At 41.4% G+C, this 16,337-nt stretch overlaps 1 protein-coding gene across 1 annotated transcript in view; it reads right to left on the bottom strand.

Annotated features, from left to right (window-relative positions):
* The window catches only part of PLCB1 (phospholipase C beta 1), a 1,010,585-nt gene that overhangs the window by 463,045 nt on the left and 531,203 nt on the right, over window positions 1–16,337 (bottom strand). Inside the window, exon 5 of the mRNA XM_077282634.1 lies at window positions 3,751–3,830. Within this exon, the coding sequence (XP_077138749.1) occupies window positions 3,751–3,830 (80 nt within the window). The remainder of the gene's footprint in view (window positions 1–3,750; window positions 3,831–16,337) is intronic.

Below are 16,337 nucleotides of genomic sequence, written 5' to 3' on the forward strand. Positions count from 1 at the left end.
GACTACATACAAAACAATCACCAATCACAAAATGGCCAGTTTAGACCATCATCCCATGTGCACAGAAACATTGGAAATACGATCATTCTGTATGTATAGGATAGCATGCTATCGGCAACACATCATCTATTCACGCAGGACAATGGGCTTACTTAAAAATCATCGTACTTGCCAAATGAGCAATTTGCTGGTTTGTTAGCTGTTTGCTGTCCTGTTTAGACTGGCTATAAGTTGGGTTCCCCAGTTATTGGCCCATGTAAATAGGCCTATTGTCTACTAACATTTTTGACTACATTAGAATTTTTTTTTTACTTACTAGGTTTATTCCCTTTCACAAAAAATATGCTTTGATGGCTTTTATATATATGGAGATCTCGGGAGATTAGATCTCATCTCCCGAGATCTCGGTGCCGAGATCTCCATCTGCGCATGTGCCGTCCCCTGGCAGCCATTTTCCCGAAGTCCGCCACATAGGAAACCATGGAACTGCGGTGGCTCTGGCCTTTCCCAAAATGTCGGCAGAGCCCCTGCAGCACTGTCAGGCACCCGCAGCACCTCTGGACACCCCTATATCCCCTCATCCCAGCCTGTAGGAATTGTACCAGTAAGGTATATCTGCATTATAAGACGCACCTCCATTTTCCTCCCATATTTTGGGGAAAAAAGTGGGTCTTATAATCTGAAAAATACGGTATATAATGCCATTAATTACGCAACGCTTTCCAGACATTAGCATCACTGTCCCCATTGAGACCCATAATCTAATTTCCCTATCAGTATGTCTTCGGACTGTGCAAACAAACTGGAGAACCCTGAGGAAACCCACGCAAACATGGGAAGAACTTACAAACTCCTTGCAGATGTTGTCTGTGGTGGGATTTGAACCTGGACTCCAGTGCTGCAAGGCTGCAGTGCTAACCACTGAGCCATCATACTTTTCAAGTGCCACTATATGCAGATTTTAGCAAGTTCCTTTGTCCTGCAGCTCCATTTTTGCTTGCAATTAACACAGGAGGGAGTTTCCTGGGTTAGCACTTTATCAACGCTGTTGATGAAAGGGGCTGGCTGAAGCAAAGCCAGCCCCTCTCTCTGTCTATGCAATGCTTTTAACAATAAAGGGATTGCTTTGCTATTAAAATGAATAGTCAGCCAGCAACCTTTATACACAGCATTGATGATGAACCAAGAAAGGATACACTCTACTATGTCAGGCAAAAGCGGTAAGTGGAGCTCCTTGTACCCGTGAGTGCTAATATATTCAAAATGGCGATCTTTTGAAGAAAAGTTTGTCAGTAAGCTATAAACAGTTATATTAGAAAGATATCAAAAGATACCCCTTTATGCTGCACATACTGCTTAGTGGTTTATTGGCTACCCCGACTACATTCCTGCTTAACCCCTTAATGACCAGAAGTATTTTTGGTTTTGCATTTTCATTTTTTGCTCCCCTTCTTCCCAGAGCCATAACTTTTTTATTTTTTTGGTCAAAATGACCATGTGAGGGCTTGTTTTTTGATAGACTAGTTGTACTTTTGCTCGACACCATTGGTTTTACCATGTCTTGTACTCAAAAACGGGAAACAAATTCCAAGTGCGGTGAAATTGCAAAAAAAGTGCAATCCCACACTTGTTTTTTGTTTTGATTTTCCACTAGGTTCACTAACTGCTAAAAATGACCTGACATTATGATTCTCCAGGTGATTACGAGTCCATAGACACCAAACATGTCTAGGTTCTTTTTTATCTAAGTGGTAAAAAAAATTCCAAACTTTGTTAAAAAAAAAAAAAATTGTGCCATTTTCCGATACCCGTAGCGTCTCCATTTATCATAATCTCGGGTTGAGTGAGGGCTTATTTTTTGTACTGATGTTTTTAATGATACCATTTTGGTGCAGATATGATCTTTTATTCGCCGTTTAGCAATCAGGTTAATTCTTTTTTCTTTATTGATAGATTGGGCGATTCTGAACGCGGTGATACCAAATATGTGTATGTTTGATTTTTTTTTTATTGTTTTATTTTGAATTGGGTGAAAGGGGGGTGATTTGAACTTTTATATTTTTTACTTTTATTTTTTAAAAAACATTTTTTTTTCACTTTTTCCATGCTTTAATAGTATCCATAGGAGACTAGAAGCTGCCATAACCTGATCGGCTCTGCTACATACAGGCGATGATCAAATCACCTGTATGTAGAAGAAAAGCTCACATGCTATGAGCGCTGCCAACCGGGCGGCACTCATAGAAATCCGGCACTGACAACCATAGAGGTCTCCAGGAGACCTTTGGTTGTCATGCCAACCCATCGGTGACCCGCAGTCACGTGACAGGGGTCACCGATGGGCGGGTTTCTGGCACGATTGCCTGAAGCACATTTTAAATTCTGCTGTCAGAGTTTGACAACGGCATTTAATCGGTTAATAGCTATAGGTGGATCGTGATTCCACCCGCGGCTGTTCCTGGCACATGTCAGCTGTTCAAAACAGCTGATATGTGCCAGGAAAGATGTGGGCTCACCGCCGGAGCCCACATCAAAGGGACATGGCATAAATTTATGCCCACTGTCGGAAAGGGGTTAAAGCATCACTCCAGAATTCTTTTTTTAGTGCTGGAGTGGTGCTTCTAATCTACGGTCCCTGACCATAGTATTAAACTTATACTTGCCCATCGCCTTCTTCATCTTCTACTGATGCTGCTTTGGTCCTGTGGCACCATGCTTTGACAGCAACTTCTGACTGGATGGAAGTCAGCTCTCATACACATGCATTGAAAAGTGACCTCCGGATCACCCAGTAAACACTGGAGCAATCTGGCAGGTCGCAAACTGCTGGAGACCGATGGGAGTGGTGGCGATAGAAGGTGAAGATGGCGGATCGTACATATAAGAGCGAGGGTAGGGGACTTAGAATTGAAGTGGTGCTATAACTCATAGAATGATAGAGTTGGAAGGGACCTCCAGGGTCATCGTGTCCAACTCCCTGCTCAATGCAGGAGTCACTAAACCATCTCAGACAGATGTCTGTCCAGCCTCTGTTTGAAGACTTCCCTTAAGGAGAACTCACCACCTCTTGTGGCAGCCTACTCCACTCATTGATCACACTTACTGTCAAAAATATTTTCTAATATCTAATCTGTATCTTCTCCCTTTCAGTTTTATTCCATTGCTTCTTGTGTTTTCATGTGCAACTGAGAAAAAGGATGATCCCTCTACAATGTCCCTCTACATGTTCTAGTTTCATTAAGTATGCTACAGTCTCCAGGAACATAGTGTGGGTGACAATGAAAAAGTAGTCTTTTACCACGGCACATGTAATATGTCAAACTGGCCACAATTTACAAGAATGAAAGCATGCACTTAAACCAAAACTGAATAAGTCTGTAAAGTACATAAGAAACATATCACTCTATATTTTCAACTGTTGACCATCTCCTCAACTTCCGAATTTACTTACAACATTCGATTACTTCTCTCTCTATGTCCAAAACACCATGAAAACAGTACTTCTATGTTCTTGGATTAGAAAATGTAATCAAGTCTTTACAAAAGCTCTATTTTTCAGGCTACATTCTGACTTTCTGCCTGTCTGAAACTTATCATACTCCCAGATACTTCCAAGAGGAAAAGTGATGTTTACACAAGTAACATCGTATTTAAGGATAAACAATGGAGTATAAATTATCTAACGTAAGAACATGGAAATTAGCTTGGAAAGTAGCAGCACTGCTTGCAATAAATATTGAAACTACTTACGCTTTTTCCAGAAATGCATCACGGGACATGTTCTGTGCCAGCAAATTTGTTGCCAGACTGAAAATCTCATCTGTCCACTCCTAAGTAGAAATAAAATAAACATGCTTTAGCTGAAGTACAAGAGCCATAAGATGTTTAGTTAGGTCTGTCTATGTAGCCAAGCAAATATTTTTATGTTGCATGGGAAGGAGAAAACAGAGATGTGAACATTATGCTCCTCTTACCTGTGAGACAACACAAATATTCTCAAAGAGGATCTCTCACCATATTTCTTAATGCAAACTGCATACATTATTAAACAGATCTCGTAAACATTATGAGGCTGGTGGAATTACTTTAATAATCGCTGCAAAAATATTGTGAATTTATGGACAAAAGTTTTAAGACTGACAAATTTTGTTTTTCAAAAAGTTTTCTGCTTCATTATTTTTTGTTCTTTTAGTTGAATGCTTCTGTGATTGCCGCTGTACAAATTTAAGCAATTTCACATGTTTTTAAACCTTAATAGATAAATACATCAAGTTTATGTAAAGATTTAACATTTACAGTGTTGACCATCATTTTTTAAGACTTCTGCAATTTCCACTGGCAGCTGGATATCAGTGTCTGGGCCAAATACTGACTGATGACCGCCCATTTTTGCCTAAACAGTGTTTGGAGTTTATCAAAATCTCTGTGCTTTTGCTTGTCTACCTGCTTTTTGAATGGGATTGAGATCTGGGGAGTTTCCTGGTCATGGACCCAAACTTTCAATGTTTTGCTCACCAAGCCACTTAGCTATTACTTTTGCCTTGTGACATGGTCTACATCATGCTGGAAAAAAACATTGTTCCTGGATCATTGGGAGAAGTCTTTATTAATGGCAGTGTTCTTAGGCAAAATTGTGAGCGAGCCCACCCCATAGATGAAAGGCCACCACACATGAATGCTTTACTGTTGGCATAACACAAGACTCATGGTAGCGCTCATCTTTTCTTCTCTGGACAAACATTCTTCCAGATGTCCCAACCAATCTGGAGGGAGCTTCATCAGAGAAAAAAATTAACCCCACTCGGCTGCAGTCCACTCTCTGTATTTCCTATGGAAAGTCAGTCTGTCCTTCGAGAGAAGTGGCTTCTTTGCTGCCTTTCTTGACACCAGCCTAGAGCCCAAAACCATTCGCCTCACTGTATGTGCATACTGTATGCAAAGACACCTGCGTGCTACCATTTCAGAGCAAGCTCTGCACTGGTGTTGAACCAATTCCGTAGATGAAACCTCTTTATGAGACCATCCTGGCACTTGCACAACTTTTTTGGCTGCCCTGAAGCCGTCTTCACAGCAATAAAACCTCTCTTTTTGAAGTTCATGATCTGATAAATAGTTTACTTAAGAGCATTCTTACAAGCTACAATGTCCCTGTGTACTGCCTGTGTCATTGCATGTTGCCCCTCTCGGAAGGGACACTGACTCACACACCCTCCTTCTTCCTCGTCAGCTGCTACACTGTTATGCACATGGCCCACAGTTCCCCAAGCAATTCTCCTTCTTTCTTAAAGGGGCCATGCTCACAGTCCTAAAGTTCTAAAGTGTCCCCAACCAATGCTGGGAGAAACTTAATACTTAAGGCACCTCCACCTGCATGGAGGTGCCTTTACAACGTTGTTAGTTCAATAACACGCTTGCTAGTTCTCAGGTCCCTGTCCGTTAATTCCCACTTGTTCCCCTAGTATCTGTCCGTACCTAACTTCCATGCTAGTATCTGCCTTGTCAGTCTGTATATAAGTTGGACCTGCCTGCACCTGCTGTGCCGGTCTGTATATCAGCCGGATAAGCCAGCACCTGCCATGCCAGTCTGTAAATCAGCAGGACCCGCCTGCACCTGCTGCGCCAATATGCATATCAGCCGGACCCACCTGCACCAGCCATGCCAGACTGTAAATCAGCTGGACCAGCCCGCATATGCCTATCTGTACACCAGTCGTACCCATCTGCCTCTGTGGTATCCATGTTCCTGCCGTGCCTGCCTGTATCAGTTGTACTCTCCACCTGAGCTGTTCCAGCTTCCTGTCCTATGGAGGTTAGCTGCCTTGTGTTCGATGTCTGTCCGGCAGTAGCACCTGGTATCCATCTGGAGCCAAGCCTAACCCCACCATCAAGGGCTCTAGTGAAAAGTCAGGTGTTCACCTAGTCACACCCCTCCAGGCTCTCCTCGAACCACGGCACAGTGATTCCACCACTCCCCTCACATCTTGACTGTACAGCCCTTTTGATGAAAAGCAATGATGACTGCCTGTGTTTTCTTGTTAACAAAAGAAGACAATAATTTCAAGCACCAGCCCCTTCAATCAGTATATCAGAGTGGTATCAACTGCCTTGCCTGTATTAAAATTTTGTCCTCAGCTAATGAGAATATCATTGAAGGTCATTTTGTGGCTGGGCTGAAATTCTATGGAAATGGGGTTTTAAGTTAAATTTCATGGCAAGGAATGACTTTTGAAATTTTTTGGCAATTCATCCGATCTTCATCACTTGTAAATTGCCTCTATAAAAACAGAAGCATCAAACTTTGAGAAAACCCAAGTTTGTGTAAGCCTCATAACTGCAAAAAAGAAAACATCAGCTCCCCATGATACCACAGGAATGTCCATAGAATTTGAGATTGGAGATAGGTGCACTGATCTTATACCTATGAGTAAGGAAAGTAATGTAGGAAACACATAAGGTGTTGTGCGTCTGGGACCTTCACTTTTAATCCATGGTCACTTTTTAATGAAGATTAAATAAAGCTAGAATTTTATCTAAAGAATCTCCATTTCTTATTATAAGTCTCAAAATCTTTAGAATTGACTGTATAATCCTGATATTAAAAAATGGGGTCCTGGATTCAAATCCCACCAAAGACAACATCTGTAAGGAGTTTGTATGTTCTCCCCATGTCTGAATGAATTTCCCCCAGGTTCTCTGGTTCCCTCTCACACTCTAAAGACATTCTTATAGGGAAACTAGATTGTGAGCCCCAATGGGGACAGCGATGATAATGTATGTAAAGCGCTGTGAAATATGATGGTGCTATATAGGCAATGCATAATAACAGTTATTTTTAAATGCAAACTAACTTGAGAGAATTTCAATCAAAATAAGCCCATTATTCATAAATATGTGTAATATATTGTTCTAGGCTTACTTTCACTTGGGGTAAATCTAACTTTCACCTTGGGTAAATTCATAGTTTCCTCCTCCCTCTATATCTAAGAACCCTAGCCAAGATAAAGTGGCTTGTTGGTGTTCCACTTTTTTCATCCATGCCCCAGTTACTCTACCCTATCTACTCCATTATTTAGTGAGAACAATACATTGTCCAGACCCTATCTCCATAATAGACAGCACTTCCAAGTGTTGCATCTCTCAGTTCAGTTTTATTGTTTGTTTTTATCAATGCAGTAAAATCTGTTGGTTCATATTAGTGAGTGATGCATAACATTTATACAAATTGTCTCTTCAGAGAGGAAGAGAACTAGAACTCTAGTGCCACCTATTGGAGGTATCAATCCTAACAGTCAATGTTGACCCTTTAACGAGCCTTGTCACATGACTTAGGAGCAAGGAGAAATAAAGGTATAGAGACTACAGCTACTGCGGATCCACGGGTCATCTGACCAATACAAAGGATGTGGCAGTGGAAATGTGGATTATTCCACACTGCTGATGAGTAGATTAAGGATCCAAAGCCAAATGATTCAAAGACAGGAGTTTGTAAAATAGCGGTTTTTAATCTACACGTACACACACTTTTTTCTCAGGACATAACTCCTGGCTTTGGATCCTTAATCTACTCATTAGTAACATGGAATTATCCACATTTCATCTCCCAAGTCCCTAAGTTCATAATGCCCATTAAACATACCAACCATCTAAAAAGACAAACACATGCTGGGCCAAAAATCCAATAAAAATATGCCACTTTAATAAATACTAATTGCACAATGTGTCTTATGTAATAAAAAAAAGTATACTAAAAAGATTATCATCTTACATACAGGTCTGGCAAAAATTAAGAGACCACCACATCAAAACCCTGTCATGGGCAGCCCAATCTCCAGACCTGAACCCCATTGAAAACCTCTGGAATGTAATCAAGAGGCTGATGGATAGTCACAAGCCATCAAACAAAGAAGAACTGCTTACATTTTTGCACCAGAAGCGGTGTGAAAGACTGGTGGAAAGCATGCCAAGACGCATGAAAGCTGTGATTAAAAATCATGGTTATTCCACAAAATATTGATTTCTGAACTCTTCCTGAGTTAAAACATTAGAATTGTTGTTTCTAAATGATTATGAACTTGTTTTCTTTACATTATTTGAAGTCTGAAAGCACTGTTTTTTTTTTTAATTTTGACCATTTCTCCTTTTCAGAAAAAAATTACAAAATGTATTGTTTGGAAATTCGGAGACATGTTGTCAGAAGTTTATAGAATAAAAGAACAATTTACATTTTACTCAAAATATAACTATAAAGGGAAAAATCAGACAAACTGAACGTTTTGCAGTGGTCTCTTAATTTTTGCCAGAGCTGTATATGCAAATCTTTACTTTTCAGATTTTTAAGCTTCTTCCTTTGGCTATTAATATTAGCAATATTTGTACGATTGTATTGCCTTTAGATAATTTTTTTTTCATGAGCAATTAATAAAGTTGCTAATTTGTATACATTATAGTTGGTAAAACAGTATCAGAGCGACCAAAGTTTTTTTTTTATCAATACACCAATAGTACAAGTGAAGCTAAGAATCTTTGCAATATATCTTATCAGAGAAATCTGCTTTTTTTTCTTCTCCTCCACTGATCACTCACTCTAAATTCATGGGTAAAATCTGTGTTCAGTGAAGGAAGGTTTCACCATTACGGAGATAAGAGATGACAATTGCTGCTCATAAGATTCTATGGAGGAGAGGGAAGGGGAGAGGAAGAAGGAGGAACTAATCACAGAAACGTTCCTAATCATAAGATTCTATGGAGAGAGGAGAGGAAAAGAGGAAAGAACTAGAGGCAGACATTGACATTCTGCAGCTCGCTAGATTTTATGGAGGGAAGAACTAATCGAAGACACAGAAATTCTGCTGCTCAGGAGATTCTATGGAGAGAGGAGGGGAAAAGAAGAAAGAACTAGAGGCAGACACTGACATTCTGCTGCTTGTTGGATTTTATGAATAGGGAAGGGGAGAGGAAGAGGCAGGAACTAATCGCAGATACAGAATTTCTACTGGGAGGGGAAAAGAGGGAGGAACTAGAGTCAGACATAGACATTGTGCAGCAAGTTCTGATGAAATAACATTTATCCCCCACAACAGTTTAAAGTTGCCCTTAACTGTGTGGGACGGACTGCTCAGTTTTTAGTGAGTATGTGCTATATTATCCCTTTAATACAATGACCATTTCTTTCACTCGTGTGCTCCCAGCCTCAGTAGTGCAGGGAACTGTAGGCCATCCTATGCAATTAATGCGTAACCATTGTTTTACTTTTTATTGCATAAATCAATAGTACATGTGAAAATAAGGAGCTTTGTAATATATCTTATCAGTGAAATCTGCTTCTTTCTCATCCTGCATTGATCTTTCATTTTCAAAAGTCTCCATTCTCGGATTAAATCTGTCTTCATTGCATACAGATTTTTATATTACTGATATAGGAGATTCTACCGATAGAATCTCATCAGTTGCAACCGTCATCTCTCATCTCAGTAATGTAAAATCTGTATTCACTGAATGCATATTTCCCCATGAATTGAGACTTTTGAGAATGAATCATCAGTCCAGGATGGGAAAAAGCTGATTTTTCTGATAAAAATATATTACAAAGTTTCTTATTTACATAAGTACTATTGATTTATAAAATAAAAATTAAAAAGACGGTTCCTCTTTATAATGATTTTTGGCACAGTTCCTTCCTCTGTGGGGCTCCTGATCACCCATTGTGCAGAGATCTGTAGTATATCACTATTAAACGGAGAACTATGAAGGGGATTTTCACATTCTGTCCTGTGTTATTGGCATAACCCTTCATACCATATCTGTGAATGTTACAGATCTTACTGGAAACAGGTAAACACAGAGATAATAACCGGCCAGCTCGGCTTTTGTGCTGTACATTCAATACCATCAGTTCTGCTACATCTGTATGTGATTGTAAAGATTGCTCATAAACTGGAATTCATGTAAAAGTGAGCCGGGAAATCTGGAGATGTCCTGTGCGGATACAGTTTCACATTAGGGTCTGAGCAGAATCTGCTCTTTAGTAAAAGATGGGAAGTAATTACATGTGATACATTGCTAATAGATGGATTAGCCGTTCGCCAGGCACCAGACTAATGTTCACACAAGCTAATCTGGATTGAAAAGGAAAGATGGGGATTTATTATACCAAATTATCGCTCACATTTCCAAACAGAATATTTCTCACCCTGTTTATTAGACCTTCCATCTTCCAGCCTAGAAATGCAATTCCAAGAAAGAAGTCATTTTAATAATGAGAAAGACACAAATTATGTCTCAATTTTCTCCTAACGGGTTCAGTAATTCATATTTATGTCGTCCTCAATACTGACTCTCATAAGGACTGCAGACAGCCCGGGTCCTAATAACACGAGCCTTGAGAAGACAGGTACCGTAGAACAGAAGCCGGGCCGTCGTGTAGGAAGACATTTATCATCACCAGAAGAGCTTAGCACAAGACTTTCAATTTCCTACACGGGCAATTTACAAACTAAATAGCAAAGATTTACTATAACAAATATGTGAAATTCACAATGTAAACAGGGGCAATGAGTTGAATAATCAGCTGAAAACTTGGCACGGTGACTGAGCCTTCGTTAATGTTTGTTGGCGTACAGAGAAGTTATTTAACAGCCCTATCCAGAGTGGTTAATCTGATGTTATCGAGTTTACAATAGACATTTAAAGGGAAAGACAATACTAACATCTATTTAGATTCTGTGCAAGAAACAAATCCAGTTTATCTCTAGATTTTGCTAATGAATAAATATAAAGGGTATGGAAAATTGAGTAGTTGTACTCCTATTGGAAGTAGCAAACCTAAAAATCAATATTGACCCTTTATAGGGTCTTGCTATATGACTATGCTATATATAAACCAGAAACCCAATTTGCAGACGTGTTTTGGGGTGTTGCCTCTCCTCAGTGGAAAGCATGAGATCTCATTTGGCTGTATGAGAGGCCTCTGACTAGAGTCTAAGGAGTAATGTTTCTTCTTGTGGAGAATAACATGCCAGTGTATGGAGACTTCTAGGCTATGCAATGTAACATAGTAACATAGTTAACAAGGCTGAAAAAAGACATTTGTCCCTCCAGTTCAGCCTATATTCTGTAGAATAAATCCCCAGATCGACGTCCTTCTAAAGAACCTAATAACTGTAAGATACAATATTGTTACGCTCCAGGAAGACATCCAGGCCTCTCTTGAACCCCTCGACTGAGTTCGCCATCACCACCTCCTCAGGCAAGGAATTCCAGATTCTCACTGCCCTAATGCTCCTCTGGGAAATGAAAAATGCAAATTGTCTCTTCAGAGTGGAAGAGGACTAGAACTCTAGCACCACCTATTGGAAGTAGCAATCCTAAAAGTCAATATTGACCCTTTAACAAGTCACATGACGTAGGATAAAAGCCAAACCAGAATCTCAATTTCCAGACATGGTGTTTTGGGGTGTTACCCCTCCTCAATGCAAAGCAAGAGATCTGATTTGACTGTATGAGAGGCTTCTGACTGGGGTCTAGGAGGTAATGTTTCTTCTTGCATGTCAGGCATGTCACTCTTCACAAGAGCTCACTTTACCCATTAGCCCACTGAAAAAGGTGCTAGATAGGCTACTTTCTCTAAATTATAGACAGGATAATGGGGGAAGGTTGCTGCTGATGTAAGCTATCTCTCAAATAGAGACTAAGCAATTTAAAGGTGCATTTACACTGAAGGGTTATAATGAATAATCATTCTTAAGAACGCTTGTTTCACAATAAACTTTCATTGTAAACTGCTGATCAAAACGCACATTCATCAGATGAAATGATCTTTTGTACAGAATCATCTTTCTTGGCGAAGAATCACTGTGTATAAACAGAGATTGTGCTGCTGAGAACAATTGCAGCTTATGTGCACGGAATGATCTCTTACAGATTGTTCAGAGCTTATTGTTTACCGTAGTCAGTGTATCTAAACAGAATAGTGACATCCTTTAGGTAAACAATTACTGATTGGCTGTCAATTGGTCAGCGTAAACAGACCTTAAAGAAGTTGTCCACTACTATAAAGTTTTTTTTTTTTTTTCATAAATCTTGCTATTATGTGCCACTGAAAACATCTACTGTGTTTATTTTAACAATATTACCTGTTATCATGCTGTAGCAGCACATCTTCAGTGCTGGATTCAGCTCTCATGGGGTTAATCGACTACTTCCTTATTGTGCCCTAATACTACAAGTTCCATGATGCTTTGCACTGTCCTCTAAGCCCGAACTTAGCACACCCACTCCAAAACCCACCCAAACCCCTCCCTCCTCTCCCTCCTCTCTCTTCAGGCTGATGAGGAGAGGTCACATCTTGGTCACAAGCTGTAAAGCAGCACCAAGAACTGCACAACCATGGTGATCAAGCTTTTAGCTTTTTTTCTTTCTCATCTATTTCATAGTATATATAGTTTAGTATACATATATGATATACTGTAAAGAGATCCTACTGCGTATATGTCTTAGATATGTAAATTACACAGTACATGTGTGGTTATATGTGTCCATCTACATACGCTTGTGTGCATGTATATATTATGTGTGTTCTTATTTTACACTATTTGTGCTCATATACAGGAGAGGCCCCAGTTTCAGAAACAATATATGGGCCATTTGCAGAAATAACAGCTCATCCTAAGTCACAATTCCACCTGCTTTCGAGGTAGAAATGGCCCCCATTGCATTTTAGCTGCACAGATTGCACCAATATGCGATCACACCTTTTATATACACACCAATATATACTTCTATGTGTATGTATGGAATAAATTATTTATTCATATACATACACTTTAATATTTTGTTGCAGTGATATATACATACATATAGAACTTTGAAGGGTTTGTCCACTATTCTAACAACCCCCTCTCAGTCTGTATGTTTACTAGATTCCAGTGCCTGCACGTTCCAATAGTGTCGGCGCGGTGTCTCGCAGCGATTGTACCTGTGGTCAATCAGTGGCCGCATCACTCTCACCACCTTCTAAGCAAACTCTTATATCTGTAGGAAGTGAGTGTTGCTGCATTTTTTGTAAGAATTACCAAATGTAAGCCACTTCTTCCTAAGGCGAAGACAGTGAAGCAGCCACTGATTGTCCACAGGGTTCACATAATGACACTGACACAAATTCTCCGTGAGAGAAACCGTGGTGACAACATTGGGAGTATTCAAATCACATCCTTGTATTCACTCTCTGAGTGTAATATGAGTAACCAAAAATCTGCATTCACACTGAGAAATTACAGATTTGTAGACTGTAGTCTACACTGCATTTTATAGATTCAAAACAGTTTTAGTATCATATATTAAAGGGATTGTTCAGTACTTGTCCATTACTTTATATTTATGGTCTTTACTTTGGTTATGTCATCACTGGGATTGCGATAACCATATCTTCCACCCTCACCGATGATGCGTTTTTATAGAAAAAAAAAACTGAAAAAACACCCACCACCATCAGGGTGATAAAGGGATCCAAACCCTAACCCTACCCCTAACCTCACCCCTAACCGTTTAATGAACATTTTCTGACAGTCATAGTGCCACGATATTTCAGTGCCACGTATTTGAGTGCCACGTATATAAGTGCCACGTATGTAAGTGCCACGTATATAAGTGCCACGTATGTAAGTGCCACGTGCCACGTATTTCAGTGCCACGTATTTCAGTGCCACGTATTTCAGTGCCACGTATTTCAGTGCCACGTATTTCAGTTCCACGGATTTAAGTGCCACGTGCCACGTATGTAAGTGCCACGTATGTAAGTGCCACGTATGTGCCACGTGACACGGATTTCAGTGCCACGGATTTCAGTGCCACGTATTTCAGTGCCACGTATATAAGTGCCACGTATGTAAGTGCCACGTGCCACGTATATAAGTGCCACGTATGTAAGTGCCACGTGCCACGCATATAAGTGCCACGTATGTAAGTGCCACGTGCCACGTATTTCAGTGCCACGTATTTCAGTGCCACGTATTTCAGTGCCACGGATTTCAGTGCCACGGATTTCAGTGCCACGTATGTAAGTGCCACGTGCCACGTATGTAAGTGCCACGTATGTAAGTGCCACGTATGTGCCACGTGACACGTATTTCAGTGCCACCTATTTCAGTGCCACGTATATAAGTGCCACGTATGTAAGTGCCACGTGCCACGTATATAAGTGCCACGTATGTAAGTGCCACGTATTTCAGTGCCACGTATTTCAGTGCCACGGATTTAAGTGCCACGTATGTAAGTGCCACGTATGTAAGTGACACGTATGTGCCACGTGACACGTATTTCAGTGCCACGGATTTAAGTGCCACCTATTTCAGTGCCACGTATATAAGTGCCACCTATGTAAGTGCCACGTATTTCAGTGCCACGTGCCACATATTTCAGTGCCACGTACGTAAGTGCCACGTATTTCAGTGCCACGTATTAAAGTGCCATGTATTTCAGTCCCACTCCCGTGTAGCGGTGGGATATGGGGTAATAAGGGGTTAATCTCACCTTGCTATTGTAAGGTGACATTAAGCCGGGTTAATAACGGAGAGGCGTCAATAAGACGCCTATCCATTATTAATCCAATACTAAAAAAGGGTTAATGAAACACACACATTAGGAAAAAGTATTTTAATATTCTTCATTTAACCATACTTACCATACTCCAGCACCTGCAAAAAAGTAAAATAATAAACCGTATACTACCTGTCCGCTGTAGTCCAATTAATAACGAGTGTCCCACGACGATCTCCCCTATAGAACAGTGACATTGGGTGGTGTCACTGCTCTACAGGACCCTCAGTGACACACTGACAGGAGACAATGGCTCCTGTAGTGCATCACTGAGGTTACTAAAGTTCACTGGTCTCACTTTATGGCAAAAAGCTGCGTGGGAACTTTCTCATACAGCATGCCATAAAGTGAGACTAGGGACTATTTTCTCACAGGGGTGTAGGAATACATTGTGGGGAATACATTGTGGAAGGATACCTTCCTCCCCTCATTGTGTTCCTGGAGCCCCTGGAGAGTGGTTGCATCAGCAGAGGCTCCTGCTCTCCACGGGAGATCGTCGTGGGACACTCGTTTTAATTGGATTTCTGCGGATCAGGGAGTATAGTGTTTGTTTATTATTTTAATATTTTTTACAGATGACAATGGCTTCGGGGATCAAAGTGACAAGTGATGGTGAGTATGTAATCTATGTTATATGTACTGTATGTCTGTTGTATGTACGTACTGTATGTGGCATGTTTCATGTCGCATGTCACATGTTGCATGTCGTCGCATGGTGCATGTCGCATGTCGCATGGCGCATGTCGTCGCATGGTGCATGTCGACGCATGGTGCATGTTGATGCATGGTGCATGTCGACGCATGGTGCATGTCGACGCATGGTGCATGTCGACGCATGGTGCATGTCGACGCATGGTGCATGTCGATGCATGGTGCATGTCGTCGCATGGTGCGTGTTGCATGTCGTCGCATGGTGCATGTCTCATGTTGACACATGGTGCATGTTGACGCATGGCGCTTGTCGACGCATGGTGCATGTCGCATGTTGACGCATGTGCATGTCGTCGCATGGTGCATGTTGCATGTTGTCGCATGGTGCATGTTGTCGCATGGTGCATGTCGTCGCATGGCGCATGTCGTCGCATGGCGCATGTCACATGGCGCATGTCATTGCATGGTGCATGTCATCGCATGGTCATGTCGCATGTCGTCGCATGGTGCATGTCGCTGCATGGTGCATGTCGCTGCATGTTGTCGCATGGTGCATGTTGTTGCATGTTGTCGCATGGTGCATGTTGTCGCATGGTGCATGTTGTCGCATGGTGCATGTCGTCGCATGGTGCATGTCGTCGCATGGCGCATGTCGTCGCATGGCGCATGTCGTCGCATGGCGCATGTTGTCACATGGCGCATGTCATTGCATGGTGCATGTCGTCGCATGGTCATGTCGCATGTCGTCGCATGGTGCATGTCGCTGCATGGTGCATGTCGTCGCATGGCGCATGTCGTCGCATGGCGCATGTCGTCGCATGGCGCATGTTGTCACATGGCGCATGTCATTGCATGGTGCATGTCGTCGCATGGTCATGTCGCATGTCGCTGCATGGTGCATGTCGTCGCATGGCGCATGTTGTCACATGGTGCATGTCGCTGCATGGTGCATGTCGTCGCATGGTGCATGTGTCGCATGGTACATGTCGCCGCATGTCGTCGCATGGTGCATGTGTCGCATGGTACATGTCGCCGCATGTCGTCGCATGGTGCATGTGTCGCATGGTGCATGTCGCCGCATGGTGCATGTCGTC

Source organism: Ranitomeya variabilis, chromosome 2, assembly GCF_051348905.1.
Source record: "Ranitomeya variabilis isolate aRanVar5 chromosome 2, aRanVar5.hap1, whole genome shotgun sequence".
Taxonomy (NCBI): domain Eukaryota; kingdom Metazoa; phylum Chordata; class Amphibia; order Anura; family Dendrobatidae; genus Ranitomeya; species Ranitomeya variabilis.